The sequence below is a fragment of the Neophocaena asiaeorientalis genome, unplaced genomic scaffold (genome assembly GCF_003031525.2).
Source record: "Neophocaena asiaeorientalis asiaeorientalis breed wild unplaced genomic scaffold, Neophocaena_asiaeorientalis_V1.1 scaffold165, whole genome shotgun sequence".
Classification (NCBI taxonomy): domain Eukaryota; kingdom Metazoa; phylum Chordata; class Mammalia; order Artiodactyla; family Phocoenidae; genus Neophocaena; species Neophocaena asiaeorientalis.
In genome coordinates, this window is record NW_020173918.1 from 2,790,024 (window position 1) to 2,808,778 (window position 18,755).

Sequence of the window (18,755 nt, forward strand, 5' to 3'; positions counted from 1 at the left end):
GATCACTAAATAGAAACTGGGGATTCGAGCTGTGATGGCCGAGTGGTTAAGGCGTTGGACTCGAAATCCAATGGGGTTTCCCCGCGCAGGTTCAAATCCTGCTCACAGCGTTTCTGAGTGCTTTTCCACTCAAATTACGAAATGACTTTCTCAGTGTGGTTCTCAATCTTCGTCTTATTACATAAACAAACTGCGGAGTAAGAAGGCGGCCTTCCGTTCCGTCCCGTCCCAAGTACACTCTCAGTATTTTGGCTCTTCCATCCTCCTCCAAACTGGGCGGGCACCTGTGAATCCTTTGAGCGCGGGGGCGGGGCTTCCTTCAGCCCAACTACCTGCAGCTACCCCTCAGTACCCGGGAAGCCTGAGACTTAGTGAACGCTCAAAACAGCTGCTTGTTTTGTATCCATTCTGTTAAATCTAAAAGTAGCAGCAGGTCCCAAAGGCAAAGAGAAACAAGAAATTCTGTTTTAAAAAATCTGTAATAAAATTCCCCGCTCTGTTAATGGCGATGCAGGTAGCTTCCTTAAAGAGTTCTCTGGTATTTAAACAAAACAAAACAAAACAAAACAGTCTAGTGAGAACCATGAAGGTCTAGGATCATAAATATCTGTGTGTGTGTGTGTGTGTGTGTGTGCGCTCTTTAAAACATTGTACTATAGAAATGAGGAAACCGAGGCAAAAAGAAGATACACAACTTGCGCCAACGCAATAAATCTAACGAGGGAAGAGTACGGATAAAGGCTGTGGGCACCGTGACTGCACTCGGACCCAAATTATTGTACTTCTCGCTCAAAGAACTGCCCTCACTTATAAACACTTTTGTATCTCCACATACCTATTTCGCCTACATTGAGCCCTTAAATATAGCTAGCCAATTTATGTAATGATACTGGTATTCTCTAATTTTATAATTATATTAACTCTGAACTTCTAAGTTCCTATATGAATTTGGTTCTTAAAGTGTTTACCTTTATTAAATTAGTACCCCCATTTCGCCTAATTTGGGAGGGTGGGTGTTTCGGAATTTTTTTTCCTGCTGCTTAGAGTCTGAAATTATTTCCTGTGTAAAGAGTTTCAGCTCTTTGGAGAGTGAGATTGAAAAATATGATTAATACCTCAAGAATGTGTTTTATTCCAATTTCTCTTTCACTATATCAAAATTGAAAATTAAATGGATCACTAATTTTTGACCCATACTCAACATCAGTAAGTGCCAAAGGAAAATGAAATGACTTGATGAATGGACAGATGAACCGACTGCAGAAGTTAAAGAAACGTTCATAAGTAGAAACAATACAGACAACCACGCACATAAATGGGGGGAAAATGCTAACCACAGTCGTTCTATCACATACATGATGCTCCAAGGCAGAAAATTCTTTCATAATTATAAATATTTTAAGTGAATGTAACTTATACAAATTGACCCCGAAGATAACCAATCAGTTTTAGTAGAATCCATAGGTCTTTCTTGTACAACTAACTTCCATCTGTATCATGAATCAACTGTTTTCTCAATGATTCTAGTGAATAATGAGTAATAGAGAGCCTTGTAACTACGGGGGCCAGTGGCGCAATGGATAACGCGTCTGACTACGGATCAGAAGATTCTAGGTTCGACTCCTGGCTGGCTCGACTTCTCCTTGCCTTTTAGGAAAAAATATGTCTCTGTTTACATTTTTCAAATTGATAACAAATTCTTAACGTCCTTCGATCTGGTTCTTCGCCTTGCATGGTGCCCACCACACAGTGCAATTTTGGCTGTCCGTTAAGTCTGAATGGATGCATAAGTTGTCTCTCTTCTGAAATGTCCTTTTAATCTCGTTTCTTTTAATGATACTGAGAAGGGGAGTTGACAGAAAGGTCTTTAGAAAGACAACTTTAAAAAATTAAATACGGAATATTATTTGACCATAAAAAGGAATGAATTTCTGATACATGCTACAACATGAGTGAAACTTGAAGACTTCATGTTAAATGAAAGAAGCCAGACACAAAAAGCCTTATGTTGTATGATTCCATTTATATGAAATGTCCGGAATAGGCAAATCCATAGCGGCAGTAGTAGTTGCCAAGAGCTGGGGAAAAGGTACAGAGTTGGTTTGAGGGTGATGGAAATGTTTTGAAACTCGGTAATGGCGATGGTTGCACAACTCTGGGAATATACTCAAAAACACTGAATTGTACACTTTTATGTGAATATTATAGAATGTGAAGTATATCTTAGTTTTTAAAGATCAAAGAAGTGTCAAAGAAAAGAAACAAAGTCTGACCAGTATTTTCTTCATTAATTTTTCCCCCGTTGGGCAGGGCTCTCACTCTTCAGGCTCTTCCCCTGCACACTTTCTGTCTCTGAGCATCGGTCCTAGAGGAAAAAGAAGGGACATCAACTGGAGAAACTGAAGCAGGAAAGCCGCTTCTGTGGACAAACGAAATCATAGCGTCCCCCTTAGGCCCTCAATTCAGCGATCTTGGCAAAGATCTGCCCTGACACCCGAGAAAGCTATTCAGACTCTTATCTCCCCGCCCAGCTCCGGATCTCAACTAGAAGAGCGCGGCAGCCTCACCGCCGAAGACTGAGACTAAGAAAGTGTTCCGAGTTGTAAGCGATCCTAGACAAAAGTTAAACAGACAAGAAGAGGGCGACGGTGTCAAAGGAGAAGAGGAAAGTGGCAATTTGGGGGTGGTGTCTCTTTCAACAGCTGGATCTCCTTTCTAGGTGTTCCTGGGGCGTGACTTCAGACGCTTGGGGCCGAGCGGAGGAGCCTGGGAAGGAAATCAAGGTGAAGCTGGGAAAGGAACAAAAACATGCAAAGGAGACTTTCATTTGTTGGTATTCATGTATTTATCTTACAAAAGTTGATTGACTCTGGACAATGTGCGTTGTGAGGGGTGCCGGCAACCGAAAGAATGAACCTGCCACGCGTCTAGACCTCGTTTGATACCTCATCTGTTGGGCTGTTACCGAATTAAAAGGGGAGCGGGGTGGGGAGAGAAGAAAGGTCCAAAGGATTTGGAACTTCCTGATGTAAATACTTCTCAAATCTTAGCGCGGAGAAGAATCGCTAAGAAAAAGTATTAAGCCCAGTTTTCTAGGCTTCACCTCCCTCCCTCCCAGAGATTCTATATTGGTACTAAGATGCAGCCCATGAATTTTTAGCAAGGTGATGCTTCTGCTGCTATTCCGCCGACCATACTTTAAGCAGTACTGGACTAGTGCGTTGTATTTTTTTTTTTTTTTTTTTTTTTTTTTTTTTTTTTGCGGTACGCGGGCCTCTTACTGCTGTGGTCTCTCCAGACGCACAGGCTCAGCAGCCATGGCTCACGGGTCCAGCCGCTCCGCGGCATGTGGGATCTTCCCGGACCGGGGCACGAACCCATGTCCCCTGCATTAGCAGGCAGACTCTCAATCACTGCGCCACCAGGGAAGCCCTGCGTTGTATTTTATTACCCACTTTTTCCAGCTAACATCAACAGGGAACTTCCACGGTAGAAGAAAAAAAAAATAGAACATCTATATGGAGACTCTCACAACTTTAGTATTATTCCACTAGGCTTTAACCAATAAAGGTAACCGACTTTTCTACTCTCAAGAATTTTGGTTTGTTTTTCTCTTTTATAAACGTGTTTCATTGAATACTTTTTTTTTTTTGGTGGTGGTGGTGGAAGCTTGCTTTAGAAAGAAGTCCGTTTCAACCTCCCCCTCAAATAAACAAAAAGACCTTTCTTTGATATAATAATCAAATCACTCTTGGACTTAAAGGAGATAAGCTAGGTTTTTTCAAAACTCTGCATATTGGGAACGTTCCTGCCCCCACTCCAAAAAAAATCTACAGAGATTATACTGTGAAGTGAGTATTTTTTCCTTTCCCCCAGAATGTTGTAGAAGTGCCCTGTCCAAAACAATAGCCATTAACACGTTTCTAAAATTTAGTTTTTTTAAAAAAGAATGTACAATATCTCATCCATTTTTTATTGATTGCATGTTAAAATGATAATATTAGGAGTTAAAACATTAAAATTAATTCCACTTGTGTATTTCTACTTCTTAAAATATGACTACTAGAAAAATTAAACTTACTTATTATGTGTATTATTTGTTAACTCTCACATCTTCTTGCGGTTATTGATGTAGCAACATCAGTAAAGTGTGATCAGTTTGCCAAGGATGTGGTTCTTTGAAGCAGACGCCATGGCAATGTCATATTCCAAAGAATTTGTTTGTTCTTTACGTCAAAAAATATCTGTATTCTTCTCCAAATGCAATTCTTAGTATGTGAAAATGAAAACTTTCTCACACTATATTTCTTTACTGTTTTTCTTTTTCTGTTCAAGAGGGCTCTGTGGGTTGGCTGGTTGAAGAGCGTGCTTAGTAAACAAAAGATCCTGGATTGCAATTTGGTGGAGCTGTCTCCATAGGTTTTATAATTTTGAAAAGTGTTAGCCCTCATTTTGTTGAACACAGTTTGGGGAATTGATCCTTGATCAAACCCGAGTTGTTCAATTGCTGTATGATGTGGAGAACTAAGAGCCTGATGTTTACTTTATAGATGTGGCTTCTGAAGGTGGCAGGCACTGGAAGTTTTCAAAGAAAAGAGGGAAAGACTGGATGGAGTATGTAAAAAGTTGCATGAAAAATCATTCCACACATGGCATGAATGAAGCACTGTAAATTATTATTTGGACACCAAACAGTTCAGAATTCTCATCAGATGACAATGCCCCTCTCATATGCAATGAGATTATCAGTGATTTGCTTTGCACATCATTGAATATTTTGTCTTTAATCAATGACTTTACCATCTGAGAGTTTGCAATGAGAGCTACAGCAGTTACTGGAAACCACTGTTTTTTATTTTGTATGATCCCCACAAACAGTGTTAATTCTTTTTTGCATCCTGGAATATTTACCACACATGATGTGGTCAATAAATATTTGTGAATGGATTTGTGAATATCCAGTTTCTTTTCTCTACTATTTTGGAAGTCAGTAGAATGGAGCTGGATGCTGGAGATGCTGACAGCTGCAGGAGCTCCTGGAACCAGAAAGCAAAACTCTTTCCTCCTACTGTGTCTCTCCTGCACCCCCTGCTGACAAAATTTCGGTGCCACCTAGCACAAGAAAATAAATGTTTAAAAGGCCCAGAACCCTTTTCAAACAGTAGTCTAAAAGGGTGAATGTGTGGCTGAGAAGTGCATTAGAAAAAAAACCTGTTTTTCCTGCTGTGTGTCTCCTTCACTACTCACACAAGAACACTTTGCTTCTGACACTTCTGGCCACCAAGTACATGGGAGTTTTGCCCCCACCAAGCAATTCTACAGCACTAGCTGAGTGCCCTACAGTTTAACTCAATTCTGACACTATTTATCTGGAGATAGCATCAGATCCCACAGGTTACGGGCTTAGTCCCTCGAGACCACACCCATTTCAGATGCCAATGGAAAGTAGTAGGTCCCCACGTTACCTCAACACATAAACAGATGACACATTTCAGTAGATTGTTGCAAACTAAAAGTCCAATAAATATGTTAAATTTAAACACGCACACACAGTAAGACTAACTAGTCTAGTAGTTAGTCTATCAAATACCTTTGATAGACTAACTAGTAGACTCTATAGAGCTGAGAAAAGAAGTGATAAACTTGATGGTAGGCTTAAAAACTACCCAAGCTGAAACACCAAGAAAAAAAGAGCACTGAAGAATTATTGATTAATATATTCGTAATCAGAATCCAGAAGGTGAAGAGAGAGAGAAAAGAACAGAAAAAATATTTGAAGAGTTAATGGCCGAGTATTTTCCCAAGATAATGAAATACAGATATCCCTCACTTTTCAAAAGTTCACTTTGCTGCCACTTCATTTTTAGGAAAGACCTACGTTTGTACCTGTTTTGTAGAAAGCCATTATAGAGGCAGTGTGCATCAGGAGCAGCAAGGATGGGACCACCAAGCTCCTCCCCCAGGAACTACAGTCAGCATCTCAGCATCAAGCCGCTATAGCTTTGAACTGTGTCTGTGAGCATCTGTGCTTTACCTACATTTATTTTGTGCATCCATGTGCAAGAAGTGTCCTAAGGTAACTGCTTCTTCGCTTCACACCAATTCAGCTTGTAAAAGGTTTTATAGGAATGCTCTACTTTCCGATAGCAGGGGAAACCTGTACCTCAAACCTCAGCTCCAAGGTCAGAGAATTCCAATCTATCTATCTATCTATCTATCACCTATCTATCTATCTATCAATCTATCTATCTATCTAAAACAGCAGGCTTATCAGAAATTAGGTATACCAGAAGATAACGGAATGACATTTTAAAGTGATGAGAGGCTAAAAACAAAGAAATTTTAAAAAAATCTGTTAACCCAAGCAAAAAATATTTTCCAAAAGTGAAGAAATAAAGGCCTTTCCAGACAAACAAAAACTGAAGAGTGCATTACTATCAGACCTGAAAAATAGGAAATGTTATAAGATGGACTTCAGGAAAAAGGAATACAAAAGAATGAATATCCATTTCTGTACGTATAATGGAGGTACATATAAGGAATACTTTTTCCCAATTTTCACTCTAAAAATGATAGACTGTATTAAGCAAAAGTAGTAGTGACGTATTGTACAGTTACAGCATATATGAAAGCAAAATCTATGACAATAACACACACTATAGGAGGGAGTATATTATTACAAGCTTCTTACACTGCACTGGAAGCAGCATAATGTTACTTGAAGGTGGACTTTGATTAATTGTAGCTGTATATAGAAAACCCTAGGGAAACAACTAATGATTTTTTAAGACATACAAATGATAAGGCAATGCTGGAGATATCATCAAATCATGTAAAATACTCATATATTTCAAAGACAGGAAGAAGATAAAAGAAAGGAACAAAGGACAAAAGGAACACATAGAAAACAACTAAGTTAGCAGATTTTGATACAAATATGTCAATATTTATGTTATATCTAAACTATCTAAATCACCCAATTATAGATAGATCCTGTCAGATTGGATAAAAGAAGTTCAGCGACATCTGCATGCTGGACTATTTTCCAACTTTGTACAAGGAATTTTCATTTTCAGGTAAGACATCTGCTAAAAAGGAGTTACCGGGAGTGGGGTTCGAACCCACGCGGACACACATCCATTGGATCTTAAGTCCAACGCCTTAACCACTCGGCCATCCCGGTGCCACGAGCCAGGGCTAACATGTCAAGTATTACTGGGTTAAAATTAATTAGACTTCCTAGTCCCTGGAAGATTATGAATAATTTTACACACGTGAAATCTGGGACCAAGCTTTAAAGAGAGGAAACAAATCCTTGTAATGTTTCTTGGAAAAAACTAATGAAAACGTTTATTTTCACTAGTTTATTAGTTTATCTAATCACAAGTTTGTGCCACGCTTTGACCAGGGTTAGGGAAACACTGAACCACTGCTGATCTTATGGACTTACATTAAGATGAGGAATATTATGACAAAAAAAAAAAAAGCACATGATGTTGCAGGAATACATACTTTTCCAGACCCAACTCACTATGCTCAAGAGAAGACACTTCTTTTAGTGGATCTGGAAAGAAAAACCAAAGAGGAAAGGAAGTGGTATAACAGAGGTGGTGAGAATGCAGCCTCATGAACCATGTCTCAAGACTCTACAAAGGTGGAACGTACATGTTTTATTACTCACTACAGAACACTGTTTTGCCCCACTCCAAACCCACTGAATCTAATTGTCCAGGTAAGGGCTTCAGGTTTGGAATCAGAGGACAGTTGATATCGAAACAAGTTCCTCTTGGAGTACATTTGGAAAACCCTAGTGCAAGCATATGGAATTTGGAATTTGAATACAGGACATTGGTTTTAATAAGGAAGTATTTTAAACAGAAGTTCTAACTCTCCACTAATGAAATTTCTTTCCTGAGTACTTACTATGTGCTAAGTGCTGAGCCAGGTGTACATAATCCACCAAGTCAATAAGACGCTGCCAGACACTTCGGGGTTGGGGTACTGAGTTGTTTAAGAACTCATTAAAACAGGTTTCAGATGGGTATTTGGGGAGTTGTGTTGAAAGTCTGTGAAGGATTCTGGAATCAGAGATGAAATTAAATCCTGAAGTAGGGTTTGGAATAGAAGTAATTTATAAACATCATAAAACATCTATTGCAAGCCACAAAAATAAATAAATACAGTCACCACTTGGTATCTGCATCTGAAGGGATTGGTTCCTGAAACCCCCTCAGATACCAAAATTTGTGGCTGATTAAGTTCCTTACAGTCGGCCCTCCCTATCTGTGGGTTCTGCATCCCATACAATAATATGAGATAATATGAGAGGATTGTGTCAGCTGTAACATACAAACACAAAAGGTCCAAGGGCAACTCTCCTCAAGCTTAAAATCATTGATGCAGAAGGAGTCCATCCCTTGTTGGCAATGCACAATGCTTACTGAGTTCAAAAACCTATGTCCTCCATTGCCTTATAAAACCAGGAGAAAGGAATATGTCACTCATTTCATTGGTCCATCCAGTGCCAGGTTCTGTCTCTGGCCTTTTAGATACTATGTGCTAACGAGCAAAGACATGGCCTGAGAGATTCTTGCCTTTGCATATTGAGAGAAATCCAGGCCTGTCAATGTCTGGGTCAGAGCTGAATTGGGAGGGGTGAGTAGTGGGTGCAAGAAAGGGCATATCAGAGAAAGGAGTCCCCATACATTGACATACACAAGAGTTTTTCTATTGTTCTGTTATTGTAATTCTTTTTTGGTCAGTATTTTTATTGAGGTATAATTGACATAAACCTTATATTAATCTCAGGTATAAAATGTAATGATTTGATATTTGTGTATACATTTGTATATACAAAATGATCACCACAATAAGTCTAGTTAACATCCATCACTCTACATTGTTACATATTTCTTTGTGTGATGAAAACTTTTAGGATTTATTCTCTTAGCAACTTTCAAATATTCAACACAGTGCTATTAACTATTTTACCATGGTGTACCTTACATCCCCATAACTTATTTTATAACTGGAAATTTGTACCTTTTGACCCCTTTCATTCATTTAGCCCATCCCCCAGCCCCTGCCTCTCGCAACCGCCAGACTCTTCTCTGTGTCTGTGAACTCGATTTTGATTTTGATTTTTAGATTCCACATGTAAGTGAGATCACGCAGAATTTGTCTGTTTCTGTCTCACTTATTTTCTCTTAGCATAATGCCCTCAAGGTCATTAAAAATTAATGAAAAGTCATTAATAATAAAAATCAGTGTTTTTATTATACATTACTTGGATATTTAAACAACTAATTTTGCTTTATGCCAAAGTAAAATATTGAGAACACATACTAATCACAAACTTAGGAAAAGACTGATTGTCCTGTAGCAGTGGTGACAAGGAGCCACCAGACCTGAATTTAAACCAATTCAATCTATCCATGACAATTGTTTTGTGAACATGTTTGCATGACAACCAATCACTGTCAACCCCTGCTTTCTGAAAGTGAGCCAGCCAGGGAGGCACTCACTCCAATAAACATACCTTTGAGTGCCAACCAAACAACAGCAGTTCCTCCCAATAACCATGCTTCCATAGAATATGTCAACCCACTTAGCCTCCGAAAGCCTATCTTAAGCCCCCTCCCAGAAAACATCAGTCATAAGCTCTTTCAAAGGGACTGTGCCTTACCAACATTGCTCCCTCCTTAAATGAACTTTGGTTTTGTATTTCAAGGATTGAGTGATGAAAATGCACCTTTGTCAAACCTGAAACATCTAAATTTCACTTCTTGCTGAGACTATGTTTGCTGGGGGGGGAGGGGCGGGGGCGGGGAAAGCAGGTGGGGTGACAAGGAAGGTAGGTGCCATTGCTGAAGAACAAATTAAGTCAACATTTAATCCCAATTTTATTGCTGAGACTATGTTTGCTGGAGGGGGAGGGGCGGGGGCGGGGAAAGCAGGTGGGGTGACAAGGAAGGTAGGTGCCATTGCTGAAGAACAAATTAAGTCAACATTTAATCCCAATTTTATTGCTGAGACTATGTTTGCTGGAGGGGGAGGGGCGGGGGCGGGGAAAGCAGGTGGGGTGACAAGGAAGGTAGGTGCCATTGCTGAAGAACAAATTAAGTCAACATTTAATCCCAATTTTATGTCTGCGAGGTTATTTCCAATTTGATAGGTGCCTTTAGGAAGATTATTTAATTTGATAAGTGCCTGCAGGAAGATTATTTAGTAACTGAAGAGCCAAAAACACGTACTGGCCAGTACGGGGATCGAACCCGCGACCTTGGCGTTATTAGCACCACGCTCTAACCGACTGAGCTAACCGGCCACTAGTGGCATTACTTTTCACATAAAATAACAGGTTTCACATTCTTGTGTCCACGTAGAACTAAATGATACGTCCACAAATTGGACAACCTAGAAGAAATAGATTCCTAGAAATATACAACCTACCGACACTGAATCGTGATGAAACAGAAAATCTGAACAGTCCTATTACTAACAAGGAGATTGAATCAGTAACCAAAAACCTCCCAACAAACAAATGTCTAGGCTTCACTGGTAAATTCTACCAAACATTCAAAGAAGAATTAAGACCAGTCCTTCTCAAACTCGTCCAAAAAGTAGAAGAGGGGGAGGCTCTTCCAAACACATTTTATCAGGCAAGCATTACCCTGAAACCAAACCCAGACAAGGTTGCCACCTCACATATTGCAATATGGGGAAGTCATTGTGACTTATACATGATTTGGTGTGAACTTTATGCTGACTAGAACAGCCTGTCTTGTGACCCATCAAACATACCTTGTACATCTGCTTTAACCATTGAAAAAGGTGCATTGTCCAGAAGTAAAATATGTCCGTTTTGAAGATAGAGATAAAGCTAAGAGGCTTGTTGATAGTCCAAGTCAGAGATGATGGTGGCTAGAAGAAAGTGAGAGAGCTGGAGGTGGGGAGAAGTTGTTGGATTCTGGATAAATTTTTAGAGTAGAACCAGCAACATTAGTTGATGGATTAGTCATTCACTCAACAAACATTTATTGATTGCCCACTATGTACACCGTAGTAAGGACCCAATATTTAGCAATGGACAAAAGAGATGAAAATCCATAGCCCCATGGAGCTTACTTTCTAGTCTGGGAGACAGATGATGAACCATATAAATAAATAAAATATGTATACTTCTGATAGTGATGTTGCTATGTTGCTATGAAGACGAGTAAAGAATAAAGGAGACCTACAGGTTTGACAATTTGTCTGACCATGGAAGACCTATCTGACCTTTGAATAGAGATCTGGCTGAGGTGAGGGAGCACGACATGAGGGTTTACGGAGAAAGAGGAATCCACAGTGAGAACAGCAGGAGTAAGTCTGAGATACTCAAAGTGTTCTAAGGACTCTAAGGAACGTGGTGAGATTGTGGGTCAGATGGTTGGTGGGGGGGTTGATGAGGGGCAGAAAAAGGGGGACACTGGAAAATAGACATGGCGAGACTAAACGAGAGAGAGACTGAAATAGAGAGAAGACTGAAAGAGAAGCGAGAAACAAAGAGAGGGACAGACTGAGTGTTGGGGCAACTGAGGGGGACTGAAAGTGTGCTGAGGGCAGAGAGAGGAAGAGGGGGTCCTGAGGTAGAAAGAAGTGGTGACTGAAGGAAAGAAGAGACTGAGGCACAGGCAGGGAGACTGAGGGCCAGAGGGGAGGGAGATCAGGGGGCAAGAGAGGAGAAAATCGGGAGCAGAGAGAGAAGTAATTGGATATCCAGGGGGGGCCACACCAGCAGGTCTCTATATACAGACTCTGGCGTCCCTGCCTCGCTTTAGTGGTTCCAACAGAAGCTTGACCAGTCCCAGGACAGGAGTCTGGAAAGAAACCTGAGCTCCTGATCAAAGACTATAAATTTAAAGGCCAGCCCTGGGAACGTTAGATGAAGTCTTGAGTGAGCGGGGAGAACACAGCACCTAGAGCCCTTGCACAGAGGACTGGACACCATGGCCATTGGGCCTGTCCCGTGGCTGGGCCCTCTGCTCCTGGTTTCCCTCTTGGGGTCCTCAGCTCCAGGTAGGAGGATCCTGAGTGTCAGGCAGGGGGTCCTAAGGGGGCCTGGCCTGACTCTTTCCCCTCCACGTCCCACAGCTTCCCTCCTTAGGCGCCTGGGTGAGCACATTCAGCGGTTTCAGGAGAGCTCTGGCCTGGGCCTGAGCCTGGACCCAGGAAGTGTGGCCCTCCCAAAACAGGGGTGGCTGGAACAACCACTGGACCCCTTCAATGCCTCCGACAGACGATCCTTCCTGCAGGTGAGGCCCGGAGAGGGGGAGACCACTGTGTCCCCTGCCCCCCTCCTTAGTCTCCCTACCCTGCCCCTTGTTCTCTGCTTTCCGTTCCTATCTCTACACCTCTGTCTCCCCATCCCTCTCCCCCTCAGTCTTATCCGATTCCTGCTGTCAGAATCCCTTATGGCCCTTTAGTCTAGCCCCTCTGTTTTTTGGATTTGCCCTCTACCCCCTAATCTCCCCTTCTTTTCTTCAGCCTCCCACTTGTTTTTGTCCCTCAGGTCCTGTCCTTCAGTCTTTCCTTTTCCCTGTCATTCACTCTCACTCCCTCACTGCCCCTCAACACCGCCCCCGCATCCTTCAGATTACACACTAAACCCACCACCAAGTCTCAGTATGGAGCAAAAATCTGGACCATCTTTGGAACCAGACCTGGCTAACAATAGGCACTTGAAGGTATCTACTGAATGAATGAACAGATTTACCATTTTTCACACCTACTCTATCCACAGTCTCCAGAGGTCATCTCACGTAGGCCCTATTCCTAAATCCATCTGCATTCATTACTTATTCTACAATTATTATTTCAATATATTGCAAGTGCCTACCAAGTGCTAGCCACTATTCTTGACCCTGGGGATATAAGAGTGAAAAAGCTGACAAAAATATCCGCTCTTGTAGATCTTACATTCTAGATGAGGAGACAAAGAGGAGAGAAATGAACACGTAAATAAACAAGCCTATTTCAGATACTATAGGTATACAGAGATCCATTAGGGAGAGAGACTGGAGCGAACAGGGAATAAAGAACAGGTCAGAACTCTCACAATCCCATTTCTTCTTCCCCATCCTACCTCTTAGCGGTATTGGGTAAATGACCAACATTGGACCAGCCAGGATGGGCCTGTATTCCTGCATCTGGGGGGCGAAGGCAGCCTTGGGCCTGGTTCAGTGATGAGAGGTAAGATGCAAGGGTGAGGAAAGACATAGATGAGTAGCTGGTGGAGGCCAGGAAGGGGAGTTGCATATTGCAGTGCTATGAGGTCTGAGAGTTGCAGGAGTTGACACCCACTTCACACACACACCCTCTGGACTCTTCACAGGGCACCCTGCAACCCTGGCCCCAGTCTGGGGGGCCCTGGTGATAGGTCTGGAACATAGATTTTATGGCCTGAGTATACCCGCTGAGGGGCTCGACGTGGCCCAGCTCCGCTTCTTGTCCAGCCGCCATGCGTGAGTAGGGGTAGGGAAAGTGTTTGGGGTCATGGGACTGAGGATGTCTGTGTTTTGGCATCTCTGCATCTGTGTCTCTCTCCTCCACTGCCTGAAGTTGACCTCTGAGTCTCTGGTCCCATGTTTTTATCTCTGTCTTTCAGTGTCCTGTTCTTTTTTTCCCCATCTCTGGGTCTCTCTCCTTCCCTTTCCCCCAACCCCCCCTTCCACTGTATTCTTACGTTTTGCGGTCTCACTATGGCCTGTTGGTCCAGACCACCAGCATCTCTTACCTGGATGACAGAGCCTCCTCACTGGTCTCCTTGTTTCTGCCCTTGATCCCTCCAGTCTACTCTCCAGATGAAGCAGAGTGCTCATTATAGCATAAACCAGATCACCTCTCTCCCGGCTCAAATCCTTCACATATCTCTCATCACACTCAGAGTAAAGACAAAAGCTTTGCAATGGCCACAAGGTCTGATTGGCTCTGGCTCCCCAGTTAACTCTCTGATCTCTCCTACAGGCTAGATTTTCACCCAAACTGCCTTGGAGGTTTTCCCTCTCCCACCTAGTCTGGAAGAGAATGGTGGAGGCTTTCCAGATGGGTCTCCCCTGACCTAGGCACTCATGAAGAAATGAGTTTGTGGGCATGCGGAGTCCTCAGAAATACCTCATGAGAAAAGAGCCCTAGCTTCTGGCCAGATTCCCTCCATTCTCCATTCCCGCCTATACAATGGGGGAATCTTCAGGGATTCCCGGTGTTGGAGACTGACCCAGCCTCCCCTCTGACCCTAGGCTGGCCGATGTGGTCTCTGCCCGCCTCGCACTCTCCCGCCTCTTCAACGTCTCCTTCTCCAGCCCCTGGCTCTGCTTCGGAGGCTCCTATGCCGGCTCCCTGGCTGCCTGGGCCAGGCTGAAGGTCCCGGGACTCCTCTGGGAGGACTGGGGGGAGGGAACTTGGACTCCGGGGTCCCCAACTCAGATAACAGAATACTGCCCACCACATTCCCTCCTCCCACACTCTCCTTTCCGCCCAGAAGAGCTTCCTACAATCTGCCTTCAGGGGAGTCCCGTGTATAGAAGGTAGGGACTTGCCTAAGATCACACAGCGAGTGAGTGACACAGGGGCGGGAAGATATGGGATCCCAGTCCCTAAGCCCCCAGGCTGACAACTTCTCCTCCCTCAGTTTCCCCATCTCATTTTCGCCTCCGTCGCCTCTTCCGCTCCGGTGCGGGCCATACTGGATTTCTCCGAGTATAATGACGTAAGGATGGCGGGCGGTGGGTCCGGGTGGGGAGGAGGGCCTCAGCGGTCCGAGTCACCTGATACTCTCCCGCGGTCGGACTTTAGGTGGTGTCTAGAAGCCTAATGAACACTGCGATTGGCGGATCCCTGGAGGTAGGATGTGGGGCCCAGGCCAAGGGGGATAGGGAGAGAGAAGAGGCCTTGAGGATGGGGGCCAAAAGAAAAGGTTGAAGCTTGCAAGGTGTCGGGGTCTGAGGGACTTGGGAGCCCCGAGAGGTGGGTGGATTTGGGAAGAAGGTGGGAGCTGAAGATGGGTCCGGGTACCAAGAAGGGAGGAGACCCAACAGGGGCGGGGCTGATACGGAGGCGGGGCCTGGGGACAGAAGACCCTATCAGGAGGCTGTTCCACTGTGGGGCGGGGCCTGGGGGACGACCCGGAGGGGGAGCCGGAAGAGGGCGGGGCTTCGGGTCTGAGTGGCATTCAACAGCCCCCGGGATGAATCTGGCGCCGGGAAAGTGGGGAGCCCAGGGAGGATGCAGGTCGTGGAAAGGGAAAGGCCGGGGCCCGGGTCCCAGTCTTCGCCAACGCTGCCTCTCGTTCCCAACAGTGCCGGGCTGCTGCGTCCGCAGCCTTTGCGGAGGTGGAGCGACGGCTGCGCGCGGGCCGCTCGGCTCAGGCAGCGCTGCGAGCGGAGCTGGGCGCATGTGGGTCCCTGGGGCGCGCTGCGGACCAGGCAGAGCTGCTGGGGGCGCTGCAGGCACTCGTGGGAGGGGCAGTGCAGTACGACGGGCAAGCGGGAGCGCCGCTGAGTGTGCGACAGCTCTGCGGGCTCCTCCTCGGGGACCGGGACCACTGCAGCAGCCCTGCGCCCTACTGCGGGCTTCGTCGGGCAGTGCAGGTGAGCACCCCTGAGCACCGCCAGGCGTCGGCAGACAAGGGTTCCTGCTCCACCTCCGCTGTGTGCTTCGTCAAGCGTAAAACCTTCTGCACCTTAGTTTCCTCATCTGTAAAATGGGTATGACATCTCATAGGGACCTCGGAGGTGAAATGAAGTAGGGGCATGGAAAACACTCAACAGGGAGCCTGGCACACCGTATGCAAATGTTAACGACTATGCTTACTATCTAACTTGCCCACCTTGTTCTGGCCTCTTCCTGGAGGCTGCAACAGCGTCTAGCACACAGCAAGCTCTCAATTAGTATTTATAGAATGAAAAACGGTAGCCCTGGGGACACAGTTCTAGAGACCGGGCTCCCAGCCTCGGAATCCACAGCTACAATCCAGCTGTCACTTTTCCAGCGTTTTCTGCACCAAGTACTGTGCAGTGTGCTTCACATTTATTATTTCATTGAATTCTCATAATAGTTCGAGGTAGGCACAGCTGAGGAAACCGAGATCTAAGATATTCTCACATGCCCAAGATCTCACAGGTAAGATGTTCTTGGTCATCTAGTACCTTAATCTCTAACCTACAGGGACCTAGGTCCCCACCACCTCTGACGACTGAATCCCAGGAGAACTCAAGGACTCACTCTTCTGACTTCTGACTTTTGACTTGTAGGGATCTATGGCTCCAGCCCTGGCTTGATGGGGGGAAGGGAGGAATGTATGTATGTATGTATGTGTATATGTATATTGTCCCCTAGGTTGTCACACACAGCCTGGGTCAGAAGTGTTTAAGCTTTTCTCGAGCAGAGACAGTGGCACAGCTGAAGGTCACAGAAACCCAAGTGGCCGGCGTTGGCGACCGGCAGTGGTTGTACCAGACCTGTACCGAGTTTGGCTACTGTGAGTGACTGGCCTAACCCTCACCCCCAAAACATACATTCTGTGCTATGCCCAGACAAGCCATCTGACAGGTAGTCTGGATTCGTTTTCATTTCCATAGGACAACTAGCCGGACTGCTGGGCCTCGTTTAACCTGCAGGTGTGGGCTGTGGGGTGAACAGCCGTACTAGAGTGTGCGTGTGTGCTTGGCCCTCACGTACCTTCTCACTCACACACTTAGCCCTCAACATGAGTGATCGTCCCTTCAATCTGCTCATCTGTGTGCCTGTCCCAGGAATGGCCCTACCCTCTCCAGTTACCAGGCTAGAAACCCTAACAGTGATTTGCGTGCCTCCTTCCCATCATCCCCATAGCTTGTCAATCACTGAGTCTTGCCCACTCTTTATCCTGGACAACTCTGCAGTTCACCCAACCCCTTTCTCTTCCCACCTCTGCTGTCCTGGTAGGGACCCCCATGCTCTCCTGCCTGGATCCCTGACCCAGCCTCTTCTCTGGTCTCTAGGACTTCCTTTCACCCATACAATGCAACTTCCTCACAGGGCTTTGCATATTTTGACACCCACACCCCCACACCCCCACACCCCCACCCGGCAGATACACCAATCTTCCTAATCCTCAGGCATTTTCTTGGATTACTTATCTTCCCCTCTTCACACAGTTTACTCGTTTTCAAGTCTCAACACAAGATGTCCCCTCCTCAGGAAGGGAGGCAGATCTCTCAAGATAAGTCTGCCTCCCTGCGCCCCACCCCATTAGCTCCTTGTTCTTCTCCTTAGCACTTTCCACAGTCTTACCATACATTCTTTATTGCCTATCTCCCCTCTGGACTGTGAGTCCTGTGACAGCAAGGCCTGGAGCTGTTTTGTTGTCACTATGTTCCCAATATATTGTTCAACATATATCTGACTACATGGTAGGTGCTCAAATAAATTGTGAAGAAAGGAATGAATTAATGTGAGGCTGAGAAGTTAGATTTACCCTGAAAGCACAGAGGAGCTATGGATATTAAGCAGGGGTCCAATTTGTGCTTTCAGCACTGCAGTCTCTTTCTCACCTCTAGACCTTCGCACATGCGGTTTCCTCTTTTCTTTCTTTGTTTGCCTCACTCCGGCTAATTCCTTAAGGTCTTATCCCTTGCAGGATGCCGTCCCTGAGCCCACTGTGCTCCCTCTGAGACGGCCCCACCCCTACCCCAGGCCTTTGTCCATAACAGCCCTGATCATTCTGGGCCATCACTGTCTGGGGCTGAGTATGTCTCTGACAGGAACCATGAACTTATTGAAAGGAGGGTCTAGAGCTGTCTTGATCATCAGTAGGGAGAGCTCTGTAAACGATTATTAAAGAGGTAGGGGGCTGGCTATGTACTCCACACTTATGGATACCTCTCTCCACAGATGTCACCTGTGAGGTCCCTGGATGCCCTTTCTCCCAGCTCCCAGCTCTGCCCTCCCAACTAGAGCTATGTGAGCAGGTGTTCGGGTTTTCAGCCTCATCCATAGCCCAGGCTGTGTCCCAGACAAACTCCTACTATGGTGGCCAGACCCCAGGGGCTACCCAAGTGCTGTTTGTTAATGGTGAGCATGCTATCAGAACCTGACTCCTTAGTGTCTACCTGGCCCCAGCTCAACACACCATTCTCTCCTTTCTTTCCAGGGGATATAGACCCCTGGCATGTGCTAAGTATAACACAGCCTTTGGGACCCCCAGAATCAGCCCTTCTCATCCCTAATGCTTCTCATTGCTTGGACATGGCACCTGAGAGACCCTCAGACTCCCCCAGCCTCCGCCTAGCACGCCAGGTAATCGAGAAAAAGCTCTGGGTGATTTGCACTGTCATTGCATACTAATTTGCATGTTCCTGCTCTCTACTAGTGCTGCAGTCTGACTGTCCAAATTCTCTCCACCTCGCCACAGAACATCTTCCAGCAGCTGCAGACCTGGCTTGATCCGGCAAAGAAGAGCCAGGTTAGGGGTGGGGTCTGAGCCCCACATCCTCACCATTCCCCGTGTGGCCACCTCAGTCCTGGATGTATACACTTATTGGACAAGAGAAAGCTTGTTTTGAAAGAGGAAATTCCCAGGAATTCGGATTTAGCACCTGTTCTGCATAAAACTGACTTGTGTCTGCAAAGGTCCTCACTCCCAACTAAAAGTGCTTTGTTACAAAGAGTTATGTGAATATAAGTGATTCTTCTCATCGTGAATGTTGTTATTTTTTTTTTTTTTTTTTTTTTTT

General features: G+C 45.0%; 1 protein-coding gene and 4 non-coding genes across 5 annotated transcripts; 3 read left to right on the forward strand and 2 right to left on the reverse strand.

Moving 5' to 3' along the window:
* The first annotated feature begins 28 nt into the window (after positions 1-28).
* TRNAS-CGA (transfer RNA serine (anticodon CGA)) lies at positions 29-110 on the forward strand. Its single transcript has one exon. It is a non-coding gene; the product is annotated as a tRNA-Ser (tRNA).
* Positions 111-1,562: 1,452 nt separating this feature from the next.
* On the forward strand, positions 1,563-1,635 carry TRNAR-ACG (transfer RNA arginine (anticodon ACG)). Its single transcript has one exon. It is a non-coding gene; the product is annotated as a tRNA-Arg (tRNA).
* A 5,465-nt stretch (positions 1,636-7,100) lies between these two features.
* TRNAL-UAA (transfer RNA leucine (anticodon UAA)) lies at positions 7,101-7,183 on the reverse strand. The gene has a single exon. It is a non-coding gene; the product is annotated as a tRNA-Leu (tRNA).
* A 3,070-nt stretch (positions 7,184-10,253) lies between these two features.
* Positions 10,254-10,327, reverse strand: TRNAI-AAU (transfer RNA isoleucine (anticodon AAU)). Its single transcript has one exon. It is a non-coding gene; the product is annotated as a tRNA-Ile (tRNA).
* Positions 10,328-11,926: 1,599 nt separating this feature from the next.
* Positions 11,927-18,687, forward strand: PRSS16 (serine protease 16). The gene is made up of 12 exons (XM_024751992.1): positions 11,927-12,060; positions 12,136-12,296; positions 13,134-13,233; positions 13,376-13,505; positions 14,280-14,403; positions 14,672-14,749; positions 14,836-14,883; positions 15,339-15,629; positions 16,378-16,519; positions 17,914-18,093; positions 18,173-18,318; positions 18,434-18,687. The coding sequence occupies exons 1-12, from the start codon at positions 11,991-11,993 to the stop codon at positions 18,500-18,502; spliced, it is 1,539 nt and encodes a 512-aa protein (XP_024607760.1). The 5' UTR covers positions 11,927-11,990; the 3' UTR covers positions 18,503-18,687.
* The last annotated feature ends 68 nt before the right edge of the window (positions 18,688-18,755 follow it).

Bases quoted from the DNA above. Each gene is read 5' to 3' on its own strand.
- PRSS16 (XM_024751992.1), top strand. From the start codon at position 11,991: ATGGCCATTGGGCCTGTCCCGTGGCTGGGCCCTCTGCTCCTGGTTTCC. The intron at 13,506-14,279 runs GTGAGTAGGGGT...CTCTGACCCTAG, and splicing joins TTCTTGTCCAGCCGCCATGC to GCTGGCCGATGTGGTCTCTG. The intron at 14,750-14,835 runs GTAAGGATGGCG...GTCGGACTTTAG, and splicing joins ATTTCTCCGAGTATAATGAC to GTGGTGTCTAGAAGCCTAAT.